General features: G+C 36.9%; 1 protein-coding gene across 5 annotated transcripts in view; it reads left to right on the top strand.

Moving 5' to 3' along the window:
• Nucleotides 1–22,841, top strand: part of ZFYVE28 (zinc finger FYVE-type containing 28) — a 153,135-nt gene that overhangs the window by 87,621 nt on the left and 42,673 nt on the right. For 4 of the 5 annotated variants that reach the window (XM_027662660.1, XM_027662662.1, XM_027662661.1 and 1 more), the window contains exons 3-8: nucleotides 2,288–2,425; nucleotides 5,237–5,439; nucleotides 7,156–7,245; nucleotides 8,899–8,988; nucleotides 11,989–12,090; nucleotides 19,948–21,309. In XM_027662660.1, coding sequence (XP_027518461.1) covers nucleotides 2,288–2,425; nucleotides 5,237–5,439; nucleotides 7,156–7,245; nucleotides 8,899–8,988; nucleotides 11,989–12,090; nucleotides 19,948–21,309 — 1,985 coding nt within the window. Of the gene's footprint in view, nucleotides 1–2,287; nucleotides 2,426–5,236; nucleotides 5,440–7,155; nucleotides 7,246–8,898; nucleotides 8,989–11,988; nucleotides 12,091–19,947; nucleotides 21,310–22,841 lie in introns of those variants that run through there. The other variant, XM_027662663.1, reaches the window with a different exon arrangement.

Below are 22,841 nucleotides of genomic sequence, written 5' to 3'. Positions count from 1 at the left end.
TCTTAGTACTTTTAAACAGGTGTAATGATTAGAGAAACAGAACAAAAACATGGAACAGTTGCTTAGTGGGTAAGAGTCCTCTTGCTTTACTTCATTTGCATAAAATGTTCATTGGATATATCAGGAATTTTGAGTATGTATGGAGGTGATTATGAAAGGGGAATTTAGTCAGTCTTGTAACTGCTGTCAGATAAGATTGCATTTTAAAAATAATCCATTAAAGTAAAATAAAATTTAAGGAGCAAAGCTTTTCAATATAGCTTTTCATCCTATTCTGTATAGCTTTTTAGAAGAAAAGCAAGAGAAAAATTGCATTTCCCCATATTGAAGTTTGGTGGCAAGTAAAATAAATTGGAATATCATGTCCTAAAATAAAATGTAATTGGATTATTTCAAATCTGATATACGTAATCGGATTTGAATAGAATTTTTCTCAGAGTTCCCTGCCTTAATATTTCTTGAAACTTTTGTAAAATTTAACTGTTAGGATTACTTTTTTCCACTGTATCTCTCCAATGCTAAAAGGTCTTTGCTAACTTTTGTTAATTGTCTGAAAACAGGAGTCTAGCCTTTTCATCCTAATGAAAAAGACCAACTTGTATTGCTCTGGTAATAAAGTGGGAGCTGCAGGCAAAGCATCTGGTCTTAAAATAGATCAGTAATAACTGATTTTAAATACATCATGAGTGACTCATGCCCTTCTACAATTTAAATGGTTTTTTTATCCTCAGTTTCATTCTTTGCTCTGTAACTTTGGGTAGGAGCTAAGTAATTTAGGAGTTGTTTTTCTTATGGGACCTGCTTTGAAAATATTTTGGTTCCCCAGCTGGACCTCGCTAAATAACAGTGAGAGAGGTATACTCAATACCACCAATTAAGAAATGGAAGGAAGGGAGCATTTGATTTTCAGATTTGTTTCTAGAGGAGAAGGTTGAATATTATATGTACCAGTGTCTTTTAAACATATGGGGTGGTGTTTGTTTGTTTTTAATAGCTTTATTGAAATGAAACATGTTATCTCATTACAACCTTGCAAAAAATACTTTAATGTTAAAATGTTTTAATTGTTAATACATCAAGTACCTTATACCAATGTGTAATTTATTCATTTATTTTGGTTGAAGACAACTGTGAATATAGCATTAATGTTTAGATTATTTTGTAGCAACAGCAGTTGCAGCAGTCTGCACAGAAATTGTAGAAGATGTGAATAATTTCTTGTAGTTAAGTAGGTTTTGTCTTTCTCCGTGGGGAACATACTAACAGGGCAGATTTCTTCAAAATTCCTGTCTTCTATTATTCTTTACGTGCAAAGGAAAATAAAACAGTGGGGTGTAGACTTAAAGCAATTCTGTTTGTTAAACAGTTTTGTACAGACAGATTTGGTTGTATTTGCTTGAAAAAATATTTTAAATAGAACATGATTTCTGTAAATAGTGGAAGAAGCATGAGACAGACAAAACATCTTTAATGAAAGCACTCAGCCTTTTTCGTGCTCTCAATCTACCTTTATTATGTTAATCAAATTCCATGAGGTTCCCAGCAGGGGTATGTGAAAATTATCTTTTCAAATAAATGAATACAGATTATTTACTGCATATCAAGAAACTACTTATAGGTCTTTGATCGTTGTCCTGGTGCAGATGTAGATCAGAGCAGTTATTAACCCTCTGACTTGTGCAGTGTCCCCTTGTCCTCCTGGATGTCTGGGTGATGAGGTGGCAGGTAAATGTGCCAGCTCTTGCCCACTGGGGACTCAAGTGTGGAAACTGCCTGCTTTAGATTCCTAGGATGTGTTTAAGTCTATTCAACCACAATGGTGCCAGTATAACCCACTTTCTAGCAACTTCAGGGTAATCTGTCAGGTGCTCTTTTTGGGAATAATGAAGTGCATATCATTGGGGCTGGTGAGGGGAAATGGAAGAAGCATAATTTACTTGTACTTCTAGTTTATTTACTGATATTTTGGAGATAAATGGCTGAAGTACTAACGAGTTCTTTAAATCATGCCTTCTCATCAGAAGTCCCAGTAAAGTAGTCAAAGTTAAATGCAATTAATCTGAGAAACAGTTTCTAGGAAAATTAGGAAGGTTGAAGTTTGGTACTCTTCTTTCTGTGCAATATTATCCTCTGTTTTCTCTGTGTGTATGAAGACCATGAGAGTTAAATACTGCATTTTCTATCTATCTTAATTAATTGGTGCCTCACTAATAAATCCTATTAAAAGTTTAAAAAAATGTGAGTTTTCTTTGGGAACAGTATACATCTATCCTATATTTTGCTTCAGGATAATGTTTTGAACATCATAAATCAGATCATGGATGAATGCATTCCACACGAACGGGCCAACCGAGACTTTTGTGTTAAGTTTCCTGAGGAAATACGCCATGACAACCTTGCAGGACAGCTTTGGTTTGGAGCAGAGGTAAGTCTGTCATATTTCTGTTGCTTGGGGTTAATAGACACTTTTTTTTTGGTGGCATGAAGCCACAAGTACATCTTGAGACTTTTCTGAAAATTTTAAATATAATTACAGAGCAAAGTAAATATCTGTGAGAACTTGCTGTGGGTGCTCAGTGGAAGGGAATTCTGTAAGGTTCAGGCTTTGGTTGAGCTAACAGCAATTTATTTTCATAATTGTGTGCTGTCATTATGACCACCTCTTAAAAACTATTCTTAGCATCTGATAAATACTCTAGATTTTTGGACCATCTTGTGTCTAATGTTTTGAAAATCTTAGAAACAAAAGTATATTAGGGAATTCTGTCAGTATAAAAGTTAATCTCCAGCAAATACAAGTGTGTGCTCTCACTTGATTTTAATGGCTGTGTTATGCTGTAACTCATACTAAATGTATGTAACTTTGAGCTGTCATTTGTTGCACATAATTTGCTTGTTTCATGCACATGCTAAAAATATAATGGTTCCTGTGCAAAACAGTGAAGTCCACTTCTCTTAATTGGTTTTTCTCAAAGACTTACTTCTACAGCAATGTGTAGGAACAAGGCATTGGTTTAGTGAATAAGCTTTTATTATTTTAACCAAGAGAAGTCTGAAGTGTCAGAAAAAAGGATGTGTTATGCAAGATATTTATTCATTAGTACTGATGTCTGTCGGCTAAAACGAAAAATAAATCATTGTGGCATTTTTAGTGATAAACCTAATGTCTTCAGTTCTGCAGGCCTTAGGGAGACTTAAGGCTTCATGGATTTTTGAGACTTAAAGGGGGCAGTAGTCTAGACATCTCACTTCACTACAGCACATTATGGTGCTGTTTTCAGCTTTGCCTCTCCTGTATTTAAAGCAATCCTTGGGCTCCTGTTGTTATCCATTGTTTTCTCTACCAGTCCCTCTTTTCTTTTTCAAGTGCGTGTTCTCCGTGAAGAGTTCCTGTCTTGTTCAGTCCAATGTGCCTCCTTATGTTCTGCTTCTGAAACTTGCTTTTGACAGTTGTTAATTGTAGGCTCCTCTGAGTCAGGGAAGTCTCAGATAGAATTTACAAAATTAATTTGGTATGTCAATGGTTTGCAACCCTGTCCTCAGCAAAAACCACAGCAGTTTTTCTTCTCATTATCATGTGTCAGTCACTGCCATCATGGTGGCACCATCATGTGTTTTAGACTGATGGGAGTCTGCTATGTTGGCTGGGGTCATTCTTTGTACAACCATCCATTATGAATCCCAGTGAATCCCATCACCTTTTCTTACTCTGAGGGACTTACAAACTGGGATTACAACAGTGAACACACAGGGCAAGTGCCAGCCAGTGTAGTGGTGTCTTGAATTGTGGAAGATGCTTGAGGGAATCACTGAGGCAGTATTTAACAGAAAAAACACCTCTCCCTTTATTCATTGTTTGTGTTATATAAGCTAATGCCTTTGCTCTTCCCAAATCAAACTTTCACTGTCTCCAAATCTAACCATCAGGCTGGAGGCACCTGTTGGTTTCAGCCAAAGTAACATAAGCAGTGATGATGTAATGCTAACTCCTACTGCTGTAGGCACTGTCCTCCTGTAAATTCATGTAGCAAGAAGGCTGTGTGGACTTTGAGAATACACTTGTGTCCTTGTCAGTGCAATCACTGACTTATCAGACTGAGAGTACCTATCAACAGGTAGGGCTTGCCTTATCCATACTTTCCCACAAATAGTGCTTTGACTCATAAGAAGTAAGAACATGATCTCCTCTGAGTGCCCTTAAAACACAAATAAGTGCATCAGACTACTGAGAAAGGGCTGGGATTGCAGGTTCCCCTATCAGAGCTGCAGAAAAACCTCCCATCCACAGGAGCACAGGAGAGAGGGGAGGGATACAGCTGCAAGTGGAGATTAAAAACGTGAGGGGAAAGGAGATCTTTGAGACTAGAAGACTAGAACCACCTTATATATTTTCATTCAATAAAAATATTTCCATTAATACAACAAGTATGATTTATAGCGGTGCTCATTGTCTTCCAAATGTATCCATAAAGGAATAAAGCCAACAGTTGTTTTTAACAACAGGATTTTTGAAAAGTTTTAATAATGTGTTACAGTAAAAATCTACTTTTAATGTCTTTGTCAGCTGGTCAGAAAGAGTCCATGTATAATGCCTGGGGCAAGAAGTCTCTTAAATAGCTGCTTTCCAGACATTGAAAGGGAAGAATCACTCAGTGACCTGGTTTTTTATATTCTTTCCTGTAAAATATAATCACTATTTCTGTGGGAAGCAGAATACTGGTGTAACTGGCTCTGTGCTCAGATAGCCAGTGTAACCAGTTTTGTTGTAAAAGACATCACAGTTGCAGACTTTCTGTTCTTTCTGTTAGGAATACGTTTATTTTACAAAATCGAGCAGTCTAGTCTGAATCAGAACAGTCCATGGATCATAATGTTGCTGGATTCACATCCCTTTAATGCAGGCAATCCTTGTGTACATGGAGTATATATCCTACCAGTGCTTATTGCCTAACTAGTGGGAGAATAGCTTTAAGTTCTTCTGTCAGCACTTCTTGCACTTGAACCTCCCCCCATTCTCACATTTCCTTGGCTGAGCTGCTCCCTAACCTTTTACATGAAAGCTTATGATTCTTGACGTACCAGTCTTAAATCTTTCACTTGTTTAATAATTTGCAGCCAACTGGGGCTAATTACTGCCCTTGTTCAAAGTATTAAATAGCACATCTTGTGCTTTGTTTTTAAATACAAAAGTAACTTTGTAAAAACTAATATTTTTATCTCTTCATGTATTTCACAGTGTTTGGCTGCTGGTTCAATTATTATGAATCGTGAAATTGAGAGTATGGCTATGAGGCCATTGGCCAAGGATCTGACCCGAAGCCTAGAGGAAGTCAGAAACATCATTCGTGACCAGGCCTTAAGGGATTTGAACCTCTACACAGAAAAAATGAAAGATTCACTCAAGCATTTTGATGTCCTTTTTGCTGAGTTTGAATTAAGGTAAAAGAGCTGAAGTAAGTGGGTTGTGAGCGTTGGCTTGGCCACCGCAGCTGTTGTGTGGCTTGTTGGTTTTTGCAAGTTGGCTGTTTTGTTCTGTTTTTGCTTAATGGAAAAAGTATAATTTTTTTTATCATGGTGTTTGAATTCTTTAGTAATTTGTTGTATTGTTAGATTTTTCCTTTCAGTGTAGCAATAATGAAAAGAAAACTAAATAGCTTTTTAGCAATCAACATTTGCTCTCTCCAGCTAAACTATAATCTTCAATTTGCATACTGGCATATGGCATTTGAGGGAGAATTTCCAAGACACAAAGGGAAACCATAAATCTCTTCTCTTAATGTTTTCTTTGACATAGAAAAGGCAACAAATATGAGATGTTTAAAAAGAAAAGAATGATAGCAAATATTCTAGAGACTATGAGGTTTTGTTCTCTTGTGCTTAGAGATATGGGCAAGATGCACCCAGTGAATTTAACAAGGCAAATTGAATTCTCCTGAAGGAGGTGTTTTTACATAAGCAATAATTAAACACAGGAACTCATTGATTTGAAAACTGGGGATTGAAAAATGACTTGGAGGTTTATAGCAAAAATAAAAATAACTGCTTTTGGGGTGAGAAAAGTAACTGCTTTTTGCATCAAAGGTCACATTGACCAAGTCTTGTGCTGTCCTTCAGAGTTTAAGCCAGCTACCTGCCTGTGTGTTAGATGCTTGTGATGCTGACCATGGACAAGATAATGAGCAAGATTATTTATGGACCTAATATAATACAGTCATTCCTGGCTTCAGAACATGTTTCTTAGAACTGAGTAGACTTTTAAATTTTCTTAGGAATAACCTGTCTTGTCTCCCATTACTCTTTGCCCTTCCTCAATACACATATTCCCTTGAATTATTTTATTCAGGCAAGCAATCTTTATCTGGTTAGAAAAAACATTACTATTCTGTTACATTGAAAAACATTTTAATTGAAAACATTACCTGAAAAAGTGCTTTTAAGTGTGGTTTTGAGTGCAGACACCGATGACAATCATTAACTGGTTCTTGGCAGTGCCTGTGCAGTTTCTGGCCTGTCAGTACCAACTCTATGCATGTAGCATTTTTCTTTACAATTGTTGCACAAACAACTTCTTCCCTTTCTGTGTTAATTGTATTCCAGAAATGACCAATTAAATAGTACAGTGACAGAAACCCACTTAACTTTTACCAGTGTTTCTTCCCTTGTTGAATTAGTGCTTCAGCAGGTAATTGCATGTAGAAATGAGGCCAAACCTTAAGTGTCATAAGTTGTCTTCTGTGGGTAACTGAAAAGTCACTAATCTAATTTCAGGTAAAACCTTTCTAGATAAAATGTTTGGTTTAGTGAGTTTCTTAAGGAAATGCAGAGTAAACTACTCAGTCTTCAAGATGTGGCAATAAAGATCCTTCTAGGACCAACCTCCTTGTACCCCTCAGTATGGAGTTCTAATAGCTGAATGTGTGTAATTATATTGCTGAATTACTACTGAATTCCACTGCCTCAGTCTGCAATGAGGAATTTGGCTGTATTTTGTATGGATTCTTACACTGTACAGTTTTCGTAGTGAGTGCTGTCAAAATAAATACAAAATAGTACAGGAAAGGTTAGGTTTCTAAGAAGATTTGTCCTAGGTTTGGGTTCATTTGTAATCTTTTTTGTTAAGGCATGTAAAACAGTGGTATGTTATCTTCTTTGTAGTTATGTGTCGGCCATGGTACCTGTGAAGTCTCCAAAAGAATACTATGTCCAGCAAGAGGTAATCGTACTGTTCTGTGAAACTGTGGAGAGGTAAGTTAAGGGCTAGATCTGAGCTTTTATAGAAATACTTTTATTGTAGTCTTGAAGAAAAACAAAACACCTGGTATTTTGCTGTTCTAGTAAGTATCCAAGTACAAAGTTGAAAAGTATTAAGCATGCTTGCCAGGCACAAACCTGTGCTTTTTTGTTTTCTAGATAAAAAAAACCACATGAAAGTTAATAATCCAACAATAACAATATTGTTCATATGCCTAGTTATAGATATATCCACAAGCTAGAGCTGTTTAAGGCATCAAGACTTAATGATATTTCATGCAAGAATACATGGGGAGGTGATTCAAATAGTTGTTAACCTCTAGTGATTATCATAAAGAACTGGTAAAAGCTCTTTAAAGTCTTACAGGACTGGAACTTGACCCTATATGTATGAAGAGATGATGAAAAAAATGGAATTCATAAGTTCTTTCAGAAGCATAAGGTGCAAAGAAAAGTGTGAATTTGAAAAGTACTCTGTTGAACAAATTTTTTTCTTCCCTCTTGTGACAGATTAACTAGCCTAGCAGGTGGGCAGTAGAGGGGAACAGCAGGTGAAATACTCAGCTTTAGTGGGATTTTGAACAGTGCAGCACTGTTCTTAAGAGGAAACTAGTGAACCTTATTCTGAATGGAATTATTAGACATCAGTTGACTGTAATAAGTGTTTTTTGCTGTCACACGGGGAGAACTTGTGAAGCCGACCCTGGGTCTGGTGCAGTCAACCCTTTCATTAAGGAAGGGAGGAGGACAGAGCACACTGCCACTATCTGTAGATGACACCAGGATCAGAGGTGTTTCAGGCACTTTGAAAGACAGGATTGCAATTCAAAAAAGGTCACAAGTAGGAGGAATTACCTTCCATCAGTCAGAGAGCTACTACGTGTACACATATTCGCTACTATTATATACATGGCCAGCGGAGAGCCACAGAGATGATGAGAGGTCTGGAGCATCTCTCCTGTGAGGAGCTGGGCCTGTTGAGTCTGGAGAAGAGAAGACAGAGGGGATCTCATCAATACCTATATAAATGTCTGAAAGTCGGGTGTCAAGAGGATGGTACCAGACTCTTTTTGGTGATGCCCAGGGACAGGACAAGGAACAATGACCATAAACTAAAACACAGAAAGTTCCACCTCAACATGAGGAAGAATTTCTTTACTTTTAAGGTGGCAGAGCACTGGAACAGGCTGCCCAGAGAGGTCATGGAGTCTCCCTCTCTGGAGACATTCCAAACCCACCTGGACGCGTTCCTGTGTAACCTGCTCTGGGCGAGCCTGCCTTGGCAAAGTGGTTGGACTGGATGACCTCCAGAGGTCCCTTCCAACCCTGACTGTTCTGTGATTCTGTATTTGCCCAGTAAGAGGAAGAAGATGGGTTTTCATTTGCAGTTTCAGATAATCTGGCAGTGGGCTGTAGGAAGGAACAGGGCATGAGAGTGGGCCACAGTCTGGTATGTCCATCTACTCTTGGTACCAAACAGGGCTGGCTTTAGTCTATATACATAGTTTAGATTGTACAAAAACAGTTCAGAAGTTAAATACTATCAGTTTGGTTTGACTTATAACAATTTTTTCAATTTCTTTTCCTAGTGAAATGTATTCTTCAAGAGTTTGATCTCTTACTAAATCATTTTATTCTTCTGCTTAGAGCCTTAAGGCTTGGATACCTCACTCAAGATATGATAGATGACTATGAACCAGCTTTAATGTTTACAATTCCAAGATTAGCCATTGTATGGTAAGTAATTTTTCAATTATTCTCCATTCTGCCTCATTTAAAGGTTTATTGAAGATTTGAAAAAATATGTTCGGAATTTTGACATATTTTCTTTCACCTGAGTTTACTTGTACTTTCTTTAAAAAAAGTTAAAGAGGAGGATTATGTTTTAAATTAGTACAAATGATTACCAGTTTCATGTAGAATATCAAGACAAAAAAAATTTGTTAGATCTCTAAATATAGAAAGCAGGAACAATTGATCAGACATCCTCCAGCAAAATTTAAAAATTAGGAACATCAGTCTTTGGAATGTCATGTTCTCAGAAATATTTTTTGAAAGCACATATTTTGTGTCACTCAAAAATAGTATGACTTCAGGATACAAGTCTTGAAAACCAAAAGTATTCAGTAAGATTCGTGTATTTTTCTCAATGACTCTGGGTTCAAAAGAAGTTATCATGGCAAACTGCATTGGAACCACTGAGTTAGGCTTAATTCTCTTCAAGGAAAGCATTAACATGTGTAACTTTTGTGTAGATTTCTGTCCTGTTTTGACCACTTAAGACAACTAAATTGTAACTGTTTTTGCTTCATGCAGTTTTTGCAATATTGAACAAATCAGACGCATTTTTTGTAATAGTCTTCATGACTTACTAAGACAACAGTTTTTCTGGAGTAAAGCCAGCATATTTTTAATATTTTACCATTGTGAATGCTTTAAAGTTTGCTAATGTAAATAGTACAATTGAGGAGAATAAGAAACCTCAAATCCCGAGCATAATACTCTTCTCCTCAGGAAATCCCTGTGGCTTGTTTTTCCTGTAAAATAGGATATTGTCTGTAACTGTCATTCTAAAAATAATAACAGTAATAATCTGATTATTGAAAGACAACAGGAATGTGAGAACTCAATTTGAAACTGCTGCAAGACACAGTGAAGAGGAACACATCATGACTAAATGGAAAACCAAGGACTCTCTGGAAAATAGACCGTATCTATTCCAAATTGCAAAGAAGGATAGAGAAGGAGAAGAGAAAAAGTTAACTGCTCCTAATTATCCAGTGATTTGAAAATAAATCGAATAAATTACTTCCATGTGAAGTTCCAAAGCAAAACTGCACCATTCAGATACAGTGTTGTCTGGAAGAAACTTAAACCTTTCATTTGGACTGTGAATGGAGAAACCTGTAAAGCCAAAATGGATGCAATACACAGTTGTCAGGCTGTGGCTCTGTGTCCTCAGGAGAAGGATCTGGGCAAGGAGAAGTGCTGGATCCGCTCAGTCTTTTCAGAAATACTTTTCAGGGCCATTTTTGTCTAAGGTTTCTTTTCAGACATCAGTTTATCATACTCATGTTATACAGTGCATGTTATCTGTTATATCAACAGGTGTTGGTGCGCTTTGAACCACATAGGAAGTATAAAGACACACTTTTTCACAATTTTTAGTTCTTTCCATGCTACAACTATATTCAGAACTCTTTCAAATCTTATATGTGTACAGAAGCCATTTCATAACCTTTTTTATTTTGTAGTGCTCTAACCCATTTCTATCTTTTTTAATTTCTTCTGAGAGTAAAGCTCTGTAAAGCAAACTATACCTGAAACCCAAAGGAACAGTGACTTTACATCAGGTTGAAGTTAGATGAGAGCAACCTCAAGCTTCCACTGAGCAAAGCAGTAATATTTGTTTAGGCAAAACATAAGACATGAGTCAACAATAACTGCATCACTTCGTGGCAGCCTGCTTGTTGAAGCTTCAGAAGCATATAAAAAAAAAAAAGGATAATTGGTCCTATGCCGCCAAAAAAAAAAAAGGTGACTTGCAAAAGAAGCAACTTTCCTCTCTCTCATCTCTTCTTCCCCTGCTCCTGCCCTCAAAACCCTAATTCCCTGGTATTTTTTTTTTAATACTTAAGTGGAGTTCATAGAACTGGTGACATTAGCTTTGCCGCTATGTCTTTGTTGGTCGCACAGGGTGCTTGCTAGGGAACAACTGAGGAGCAAAAAGACTTTGACAGTCTTGTCAGCCAAGGATCCCTTGTTACTCTGGGTGATTTGGATGCTGGATAGCTTGCTGAAGCAACATGTATTTTGAGTTCAGGAAAAGGAACATACATTTGAAATACCTTGGGTAACAGAGCACTGACTCCAAGGGCAGGAAGAGGAAAATGGCCTGGGAAAAAGAAAACCAATGTAATCTTGACTGTGAGAATGTGTGATCCATTTGCCTTTGAGAAACATGTGTTGTTTTTGCAGTGAGCAGAGGATTGAACAGTTTTAAGTAGAGTGGTTCCTACTGTGGCTGGAATCCACTCTCTGACACAGTTTGGTACAATGCAGCAGATATGGTGAAGAAGGTGAATTTTGTTTAATCCCTGACACACAGACTGGTTTGGGCAGTAGTGATTTGGTCAGGAGGAGCCATTGAGATATCTACAGTGAAGTACATGGAGGCTCTCAGGATTGTGAACTAACCTTTCCAGGGAAATTTCTACAAGTGCTGAGTTGATTTAGAAGCATGGTATTATCAAGAAGGGTTTTATGTGATTTAGAAAATCTGTTTTCTTTTTTTGTCATATGTCAATACCAGGTTATATTTACCTCAGAGGTAGAAAAACAGGAGCTCAGGAGTCAACTTTCTTACCTTGAAGTTTTTCAGACTGAAAAGGAAAAGCCATTTCAGTCTCTCAAGTAGTGGACTTTCCCCAACTTCCTTGATAATAGGTTTCTTTTGGGTTTTTTTAATGAGTCAGCTGCAGCAATGAAATAAATGTATGTTCTTTCATAGCTTTTTCTCCCATGTTTAAGGAGGGGTGGACAGAGGGGAAGGGAACTTTTCCCTGTTACCATCTAATTCTAACTGTGGGTGAATAAGACAAAAATAAGATAACAAGATGTAACTTAAATATAGTTCTAATGTTTATGTACAATTGCTTTTCTGACTTTATTCAGTTGTTCCTCCATGTAATGAAATTCTCATTTTTGTGTGTGTTCATGCATGTGTTTGAATTACAGTGGCCTTGTTGTCTACTCTGAGGGACCATTAAACTTGGACCATAAACCAGAAGATATGTCTGAACTCTTCAGACCTTTTCACACTTTGCTAAGAAAAATAAGGCAAGTAATAAAAGATAGTTGTAACTGCATCTCTTCTGAATTGAAAATCAGAGGCCTGAAAAAGAACTCATAAATGCTTAAAAAAGTGTATTTGTTTGCTATGTTAACCACAAACTGCATTTTCCTCTCATCAGCCTGATATACCCATGAAATAACTAAATGTAGTTTCTCATTTCACAGTGGTTTTCTGAACTTTTAATCTCTGTGATAGTTTCCTTTTTCCTGAGTATCATTTTATTGCATTTCAGATCTTCTTATGGTTGGATGATGCTTGAAATAGTAAAGTTAGAGTTTACGTTCGGAAGATTCTGTTTCTAATTAGCATCAGTGTTACTGTTGGTTAGGCTTATTACATTTTCTCATTATGTTGTGATGCAATACTCAGATAGTTGTTAACTTAATAGAAACGACTACCAGTTTTTCATATTGTGGATCTGTTTTTACAGGATGGATCACTTTATATATACCTCTTTCCACAGTACTTCAGTCTTGGTTACCATTGGAGATGTGGGCTCTGGCTCAAGTATAAAGACTATTAAAATATTTTTTTCTTAGCTGAGGTCTTCAGAAATCTTTATAAGATTTGTACTTAGGAGAAATTAAGCTGAATCTTTAAAGAATCTCTACATCCTGTTTTTTTATATCCACCCTTCGGGTGTTAAAAAAAGTTTTCTGAATCTGTAAACCCTATTATTTTCTTAGAATTCAAATTTGTATACCAACTGCAAATTTTGTTCCTGGAAATCTGCAGAGATAATTTGACAGCGTTTGTGGTTTTTTGTGTCCAATTTTCACCTGTTTATTGCCTTCCCTGAATATCACAATGACAGTTTGATGTAAGAATAGTTTTCACATAGTTTATCCAGATTAATCTCCTCTTGTCCGTTAGAGATGAAGCATCTCCTGAGGGAGAATGTAAACTCTGTCAGGGGTGGTTCAGAGGGGACCTGTTTCTGAAGTTAGCTTTTATGAGTATATAGACCACATCCTCTTATGTCCCTTGAAGATTTGCTAGTATTTCTGTCTTGAAGTCTTATTTTTAGGTACATTTGTGATATTCATATTGAAATTTGAGAATTAAAATAGACAAATCAACATGTTTGGTTTGTTGGGATTTTTTGAGTGATTATGATTTTATTAAACATTGAGTAAAGCACAGCAACATGAATTGAGGAGCAAAACCTAAGTTAGAAGGGAAAAAGACTTTTATTCATACCAAAACTTAAAAAGTCCATGAAATTTACATTAAAATACCCTATTCCCAATATATGGCTATCACAGATATTTTCACCAGCATTCCACTGACTGACTTAAGCCAAAAGGATATGTAAAAACTAATATACTTCTAATCTCTACTTTCTGCTTACTCCTTATATTTCACAACATGGAAAATAAAAATCAATGAAGTCAGTGTATTGCTCTGTCCATTTAATTTTCAGTTACTGTGAACTTAGTTCTGGGGTTGAAAAGAGATTAGTAAAATGCTTGTTTGTTCCATAACTGCAATTTTCAATGCAAACTTTAAAAAATGAAAAGGCTCTTTGATATTCAGTTTTGGGAAAAGTTCTGATATACTTTAAGACTTATATTTAATCTGTCAAGGGAACATTAAGAAATGTGATTTCAGTTGTCTAGGAGACAAAGTTTGCAAAGTGTTCTTAGTGAGATAGCATCTATCAGAGCAAAAATTCAAGCAAAAAGTAATGAGAAATTCCATCTCTGGCAGTCTCTGAATTGAAGGAACTCAAATATTGGTAAGAACTGGGCTCAAAAAGCCATATATATTATATATATATATATATATAATATATATATATATATATAAACTATATTCCTTTGGTAATATTCTTGAATGAAAAATACACTGAAAATAACAGTGAGATACAAATTAGTGTGCTGTTCATATAGGGTAATTGAATTACTTTTAAAAGTACCTGAACAGTCTAAATTTATTTTTTTTCTTATCACAGATTTTTTTTTAACTCATCAGACTACAATTCCTACTCTGTGAGAATGTTCACAGAAGCCTATAAAGGAAGATGGAATGAGATACTTGATATCAATATTTCTGCTCCCCAGAAGAGGAGGAGTATTTTTTCCTGGAGTCTTTCTCCAGTCTCCATCACCAATAGTTAAACCATGAAAATAGATTCAGTAGTCCTCTGCTAAAATAGTTGCATCTTGTACTGCAGTTGTGTGCCTGTTGTAAGAACACAGAACATCTTATAGCAGAATATGATCACATCCCAGTGAATTTCTCTGTAAAGGTCTATAGCTTTTTAGCCAACTAAGTATTTTAACTCATGGAGTAACATCAAATACACAACTGATTATTTTGGAGGATTACAGGTAATTAATTTTAAACTGTATTATCCTAAAATATCCGTAAGACAAAGATAAGTACTGTATTTAATTATGTGGATCCACGTAATTAAATCAGAACTAGCAGAGAAGAATACCTATTAGCTAGGAAAATTTTTGTTTCCTATTGGTGGCTGACAACTTTGAAAACAATAGAGATTATTGAGACTCTCTCAGCAAAAGCCGTAAAGGTTCTTGCTTAGATTTTGGTAAGGTCGAGCAGCAAATTACAGCTTTGAATGTTTTAATTAATATCTAAGCCAGGTGCTTGTGTTGACTTTGATTTTGGATGTAAGACATTAGCGTTGGTGTTTTATACATGTAACAATGCATAATTATATAGTAGTGTTATGTCTGTTCCTTTGAAATGGAGACATTTGAACCATTTCTGCCAAACTACTACAACCTGCTTAGGAATTACAAAGCATATAATCTGGTATATGCTTAGATATTTAACTTAAATGCCTGTGACACTGAACATGTTTGTAAAACAAGTATTATCTATACAATATATATACATGTGAGATTGCTGTACAGAGGTTTTCAGAGGGAATTTTGCAGTACTCCTTAAGTCTGCCCTATTTCAGAGCTCTTTGCTTGCCTGGTGCTTCTTTCTGGACCATTACAAGTGATTGCAGGGCCCCTATGGATTTTGGTGGTGCAGAATCAAGCAGATTGCAGATCAAGTGATGCAGAATCAGAGGATCGTGCCATTTTAAGTACATTGAGGCCTTTCTGTATCATTGACTAGAAATCCAATGCAATATGCATGCTGTCAGTGTGTTAAACGATTGGGAGGGGGAAGTGTGAAATTTATATTCTTTTGAAGTGTGCGCAGTGACTGGGGGGAAACTGGTTAGGTTTTCCAAGATGGATGTGTTCAAAACCTTTATTTAATTTAAAACTTTTTCAGTAAAGGAGTGCCAGTGCTATTTGTCATAGATCAGTTTTGGTTTCTCAGTGTTGATTTATCTGAACAGCTCTGCGGACTTTGGAATGCAGGAGCAGGAGGGTGCATGTGGCATCCCTGTACCTGCATCATGCTCTTACAGTGGCAGTTCCATAGAGACAGCTGGTTGTGCTCTGCTCAGAGCATGAACTGAAGCACAGGCTGGCAATAACAACGATGCTGTTCTCTGAAAACAAGCCAATTTAAAATTCTAGTCAGAATAGGAGCAAAGTTAATGGAGGAGGCTTGAGGAATGCGCAAGATTAGGGGTTTTGTGGCCCTGTCCTCTATTTAGACAATTTTGTCTTTAAATGGACATCTGGCCTCAGATCTTTGAAGAAGTAATTTCTGCACCCTGGATATTGGCAGTAGAGTAAAATATGTTGATTAGTTTTGCAACAGGCAAAGTAAATTTCTACTACTGCTTGTAACAAGCAGAGCACGTCTAAAGAACTTGCTTTGTTTTTCTGCCAGTAGCTGTAACCACTGAAAGAAAAATGTTCCTCGTGTTTTGAAAGCTAGATTGCCTTCCTGTGATACGATGCCAAAAAGAGTAAAAGCAGGTGAAACCTCAACATGCACTATTTTAAATTCAGTGTTTTCTAAAGCCTCTCTGAGAAGAAGGCACACTGCTGCTGTCAGGGTGGATTGCAGAAGGTCTTTTTACCTGTGGCTTCTGAATAATGAAAGCAGAGGGAGAAATTCTTTTTTTGCTTATGGACACAATGAGTTAAAAGTGCTTCAGCAGAAAGGAAATGAACTGTTGAAATAACTATGGTTTAGTTTAACTTAAAATGTACTAATGATGCCTGATGTTTAGTATTTTAGTGAGATTTTATATCTCCTTCTGTATACTGGTTGATGTTCTTTTTGTTCTCAATATCTACATAGGCATTTTAAAATATGACATGTTTCTAATGCTGGCAGTGAATTCTGTATAAACAAATATATTGTGTATCTAAAAGTAACTGTTAATCAAACATTTGTCACCTTTAAAACTGGCTGGTGAATCTAGGGAATTTTTAACTAGAGAAGTGAAGATAATTGCCTGAACCTCTTTTAGAACAAGCTGTATTTGTTAATAGCAAAATTTCCAGTGTTTGAATTGGGAAAATGAGCGTATTTCCTTTGAATTTAAAGCAGGATTACTTCTCTACTGAAATTACAGGGCTGGTAGACTACTACATATGATTCAACTGGTTATGTTACTCTTTCAGGCAGTGTGGATCTGATTTGCCTAAAAAGGACTGTCAGCTGATTTCATTGATTATTATGATTATTGTTTTTAGTCAGGCTTTATATACTATCCTCAAAACTGCACACAATTAATCTTAAATTTTGAGGTGGTGGTATTGGCAGAAATAGAGTTCATCATTCAAGTCAGTGAATCCAACCAGTATAAAGTAAACATGTGTTTCCAGGGCTTATTTTATAATGAATGTGTGAAACCTGTATTGAATAGGTCTGAGCAACCTTTTGAAAGGAAGCAGAGCAGCTCTGGGCACTGGGGAATCCTGGCTGCTGCCATGTGGTGTTCTGGAGACTGAACAGAACCCCAGATTAGGTGCTGCAAGTCAGAAGATTCAATCTTAGATTTTCCCTGGGCCCACTTCATCATTCCCAGTTATGCTGATGAGCTTGGATGGAAAGCAAATTCCTTTGAATGTTGCTTGTATAGTCTGTGTTTGTAAAATTTACTCATTCTTATCTCATGTTTTGAGAGGGGTGTGTGACTGTGGTGTGTGGAGAAGCGTAGCTGATGTTTAAGCAGTTGACTGTTGGTCAGTTCCTGATAAACACCTTCTGACCCATGCAAACAAAGCTCTCTGGGGATTATCAAACACAAGGATACCACCTTGGTTTAGAAATCCCTGAGCTACAGGCTGTTGGCAGCCGGTAGGATGCACTCACTCAGTGGACATCACTGTGTGTCTGTCCTGTGCTAATGTTCTTCCTGAGGATCTATGATCAGAGCCAGGCTTCTCTACTTGATGGACCTTGGCCTGACCCAAACTATCTGATATTTTTAGCATCCTTGCATAGGTGAGGGACAAGCTTAACCCCTTCCCTGTTACATTTGTGTGCTTACTTGTTTGTTGCAGTTTGTTTTTTTGAAATTTAAAATCCCAACTGTTTTTAAAATCCCACATTACCTCGTTTATGCTTAAAAAATCCTACACCTCAGTGTTTCTGTAAAAACTAACAAAGTGAAAATTCATAGTACAAAGCCTCATGGCAACAATCATGTTATTCTGTATTTTTATTCATTCTGTTGGTATAGTTATCTCAAAAATAAACAATAGTGATGCTGCTATTTTTATGCTGACCTTACAACTTAAACCATTCTCTGTCAGTTTGTTTTTAAGATGATGTTAAAATACTTAATCTCTTACAGACACCAATTACCGTTTAAATACAAGATCTGAGTAAGAAGATGGTATCATTACATACTGTTTAGACAAAAGAAAGGAATGTATAGGTATTTAAAATTATCTAGTGTGCCAGATAGCAATACTGGTTTATAGCTTTGTTAGGTAAATGGTATTTTTTTAAGGGGAAGATATGATGGTGCAATTGTTCTTATAAGATATTTCTTCTGGAGGCTTAGAATTTTTTTTATAATACTCATAAAGCAAGATTTAAAAACTAAGTATGTTAATTCTGTGGAATGTGTATAACCATAACTTTATTCTGACTTAAGCTTGCTTATCTACACTATTAGATTTCTTTGAATTGTAGGTTGGTGATACACAAGTCAGATACTAGTGGTGTATTTTTTGAGCTGTTTGAAAAACTGATAGAACTTGCAAAAAAAATTTGGTCCGTGAGTTAACAAATTAAGAATGCAAACCATTGACTGGAAATCAAGATGTGAGATATGTTGAATGTTTCTTTCAGGTTTTCTGGTCCTCTTGTTTAGACTTAATTCTTCTAAAATGTGCATATTATTATTATTACTGTGGTGCCAGCTGTATGTCACCTGCTAGCAAATGATTCCTAAACACATGAGGAATAATGGACTCCTGCCCTCTGTTGAGCAGGTCTTGCTTTTCCCCCCCATTCATTTATGCTAAAATACACTTACTGGTCTTTGAAAATGTTGACAGCAGTTCTTGACAGAGGATACATTTATATATGGCTTCTTATTGAGAAGGATAGCATAAGTGAAACTCAGGTCTAAAATTAAGTGCTGCTGTGTCTGTGGATTTGTTTTGAAGTTATAAAGCACTTACAACACTTTGTTTTCAGGTGTTCATAGTCCTAAACTGCAATACTGAGGACTCTTGGTAACACTGGAGATGCTGCATGTCTCTTGAAAACACAGTTTGCTAAGTAGCTAAATATTTGCTTCTAGACCTGCCTGATTCTTAACATCATGCAGAAGCTTAACTCCTTAATGACCAAGTGTTGTGGTTTAACCCCAGCTGACAACTCAGCCCCACACAGCCACTCACCCCCTCCCATGGGCTTGGGGAGAGAATCAGAAAAGTGAGAAAACTCATGGGTTGAGGTAAATACAGTTTAATAGGTAAAGCGAAAGCCACATACACAAGCAAAGCAGAACAAGGAATTAATTCACCACTTCCCATGGGCAGGCAGGTGCTCAGCCATCCCCAGGACAGCAGGGCTCCATCACACATAGTAGTGACTTGGGAAGACAAACACCATCACTCCAAAGAGACAAATTCCATCCCCCCGTCCTCCTTCTTCCCTCAGCTTTATAAGTGTGCATGATGCCATGTGATCTGGGATATCCCTGGATCAGTTGGGGTCAGCTGTGTCCCCTCCCAGTTTCTTGTGCACCCCAAGCCTCCTCACTGGTGGGGCGGTACAAGAAGCAGAAAGCCTTGACTCTCTGTGAGCCCTGCTCAGCAATAACAAAGCCATCCCTGGGTTATCAGACTGTTTTCATCACAAATCCAAAGCACAACCCCATAGTAGCCACTGTGAAGAAAATTAACTCTATCCCAGCCAAAACAGAACACTGAGCTAAGTATTCAAGGCAGGAAAGAGCCAACTTCTAATCCCTATTTCAGTGAGCGGGCTTCCAGATATCCGTGTTCCATATGTGATATTACTATTTTTAATTAATTCTTTTATCTGAAAATAAAAGGCTGTTAAACTCCTGCAGTACTCTTGTGCAGAATATTTTCCAGAATCTAGTTGAAGGATGGCAGATTGGTTTGCTAATTAAAGTCAAATTTTTGAATTAAAAAATTGAAATGACCAAGTGTATCTAACTGTGGGTGACATTTTCACTCTAAGTAGATAGGGAGGGGGAAAGTTCCATTTTTGTGTGTGTTTTGGTTTATTTTGGGGCTTCACTGCAAGCATGTTTATCATTTGATAACCTACGTTTGCATGACTAATCTCAAATTCAGGCATCAGCAGTCACATGTTCTGAATATGAATGCCAAATGCACTTTGAGTTACACAGTTGAAAGTACTCTGTGCCCTCAAGTTCTGGATTTCTGCACTAACAGTAAAAACTTTTTAAAAATCTGTAACATCAGTGCCAAGTGATGTGTGTATTTCTTCATTTTCAGGGATCTGCTTCAGACGCTAACTGAGGATGAACTGCACACGCTGGAACGTAACCTCTGCATCTCTCAAGATGTAGATTTTCCTGTCAGAGCAGATCCTGAAGTACCCTCTGTCATTACACCAGTCTTAACTGCGACTTTGCCTCCTAAGGAACTTTCAGCAAAAGCTGAGAACACAGAGGCTGAGCTGGCTTGTTCAATGCAGTATGATGAACAGGAGCTGGAACAGCTGAACAGGATGGTACACAGAGTAGGAGATGAAATGTCTTCTCTGCTTTCCCCTCCAAGCATCTGTCAGTCTCCAGCTCACAGACCTACCCTAAGAAATAGTTCTAGTACAGAAGCTTCACCAACACGGCACCATCTTGACAACTTAACCGATGAAGAGGACAGAGTGTTTTTTATGGATGACCTAGATGGAGCGGGAGAAGCTCTTGCTGGGTTGGATTCAGTAAGTGATACTTTTGCTTGGGTGAATAACCCTTGTCATGATTCAAAACAGAACCTGCAATATAGAGATGCTTTGCTGTATGAGAATGGCCATCAGACAGAGGAAACTTTGCTTTTAAAAGATGCTGAAAGTGACTTAAGCAATAATAACAATGTTGAAGATGGAAAGCAGATGTCTGGCATTTCAGTTCCAAATTCGTGCAGCTGTCTGGAAGGTCCGGACTCACAGTTATACCTCAATGGCTGGGATGCGTATGGTGATGATGCAGAAACAGCAGAAGTGATTGCTCACAGGACAGGGGGAATGAAAATATCTGCTACTGTAATATTCAATCCTAAATCTCCCTCTAGCTCAGAATCCCCAGTAACAACTCCAGAAGCAGCTATTAGTTGTGTTCCTGGATCTGCTCATCCATTAGCAAATGAGGAGGTGGATGAATCCCATAAACTCAGTATAGCTACAACAAACTGTCTAATTAATTCCTGTGTGTGTTGTGGCAGCTGTGAAGACAGCAGGGAGGACGGTGTTGAAGGTTTAAAGACTAAACATTCTGCAGGAGATGTTGTAAATGCTTCGTACACATTAGTGAAGTCTAAGGAACTGGACCATGTAGATAACTTGGACAGTTCAGTCCCTGCACAGGAAACATTAAAACCTGAAACTTCTGCTTTGTTAGCAGAAAGAGACTTTGGCAGTGAAGAGCAAAAACTGCCAATCTCCTCTAAGTGCCTGGCACATTCCTCAGGTTCACAGGTAGGAGCAGAAAGTGACTCACAAGGAGAAGCAGAAAGCATCTCAAATCAGCAGAAGTGGGAGAAGAGAAAACAACTATGTGAGAAAAAAACAGACTACAATGAAGATGCTAGTAGTGAAAGGATGGCAAAGGAAGATGTAAAGTCAAGATCTAGTTCAAGGTAAGAGCAACTTGCTGTCTTGGTAGTAATTTGCATGTACATAAGTTCCTGTATCCTTGTACTGTAGTGATAGGTGTATTATTAATTTTGATTTTGAAGATAATAGTGTGTTGCAGAATTAAAGAATTTATCCATATATTTTTTTAACGCAGATAACTTTTTACTGGACTTCAACTGTTCTGCAAAACATTTGGAGGTCATCTGAATTTTAATCCTCTAATGTCTCTATATCATTGAAATCAATGTTACATTACCTGCTTAATGTATCCAAGAGGGCATTGCTGCTAAATGGTACCTGGATCATTATTTCCATTGTACTTTGCTGTTATACAGGAAAAGTGTGTCTGGCAGATACTAAAAAGTTAATTTCTGCACCACTGAATGGGATTACATTGGAATCTAAACACATTTTACCTTAGCTTCATTTGTGAGAACGGGGTTAATCTGATCACGGGCATGAGCATATTTGTGAATATCTGTGTGCTAAAGGAGCCTAACAGAATGCAGAAGAGCCTTTTAAACCTATTGGACCATTTCAACCAAAGTTGATAGAAGAATAGTAGTCATGGATTAAGGTTCTGCATATTTAATGACTATAAGGAACTTGATAACAGTGAGATAATAATACTTGTATTAAAGAAAATGCCATACTTCAGCTCAACTTTGATTAGACATTAGGGATCCTACACACATCAGTAGAGAACCTGGCTTTGCTTTGGTTTACTGTTTTCGAGGATAACCTGTTTTGTATGAGTAATGACCTCAGTTTCCCTGAAGTATTAATATCATGAAGCAGAGGAAAGAAATTAGAGACAAATTATTGTTGTTTCCTATATTTCTGTGACAGCTTTCTTTGTGTGTGTGTGATGCAGGATCTCTGATTTTGTTATATTTACAGAGTTCACATAACACAGTGGAGGTAGCTTGAATCGTGAAACATAACAATATAAAGACTGCAGAAATAAACATTTGTTTAATAACATACCAATTAAATTATGAAATGTATTACTGGTAATGGAAATAGAATCAAGAGTTCTTTGACCTGGAGTTAATTCCTATTACAGGTAAAATACAACTTAAGTGTGCATGAAACTCAAACTTTTGAGAAGGAATTTTATCTTTCTGATTATTCTGACTATTTGCTATCTTAGGTTTGCAAGCATGGTCATATTCAAGGCCTTACAACAGGGTTTTTGAATGAACTTAAGAAGTAATTCACAAATCCCTTTGACATTTCAAGATTTTACAACACTTCAAGTGGAATATTGCTTAGAAGTAATTACTGTATATTTAATTAGTTTCCTGATAAATCCTACATCATTTACTAAACTCTGACAGTTTGTCTACTAATTTTTGCCTTTGGTAGGATATTAAATGAAATTTGTGAGAACAAATCTGCAAAATATAATGAAATTATATATATATGTCAGCTACTTTTTCAGCATCCCATGTTTTGTGAATGTAATAACTTCTCCACTGATTTGTCCAGCTTCTATTAATAGTGTTTAAAAACTTTATCTGAGAATTGTCCT

Source organism: Corapipo altera, unplaced genomic scaffold (assembly GCF_003945725.1).
Source record: "Corapipo altera isolate COAL_440 unplaced genomic scaffold, ASM394572v1 95, whole genome shotgun sequence".
NCBI classification, from domain to species: Eukaryota; Metazoa; Chordata; class Aves; order Passeriformes; family Pipridae; genus Corapipo; species Corapipo altera.
The sequence above is the reverse complement of the archived record's forward strand: the minus strand, read 5'-3'. Positions and strand labels throughout refer to the sequence as shown.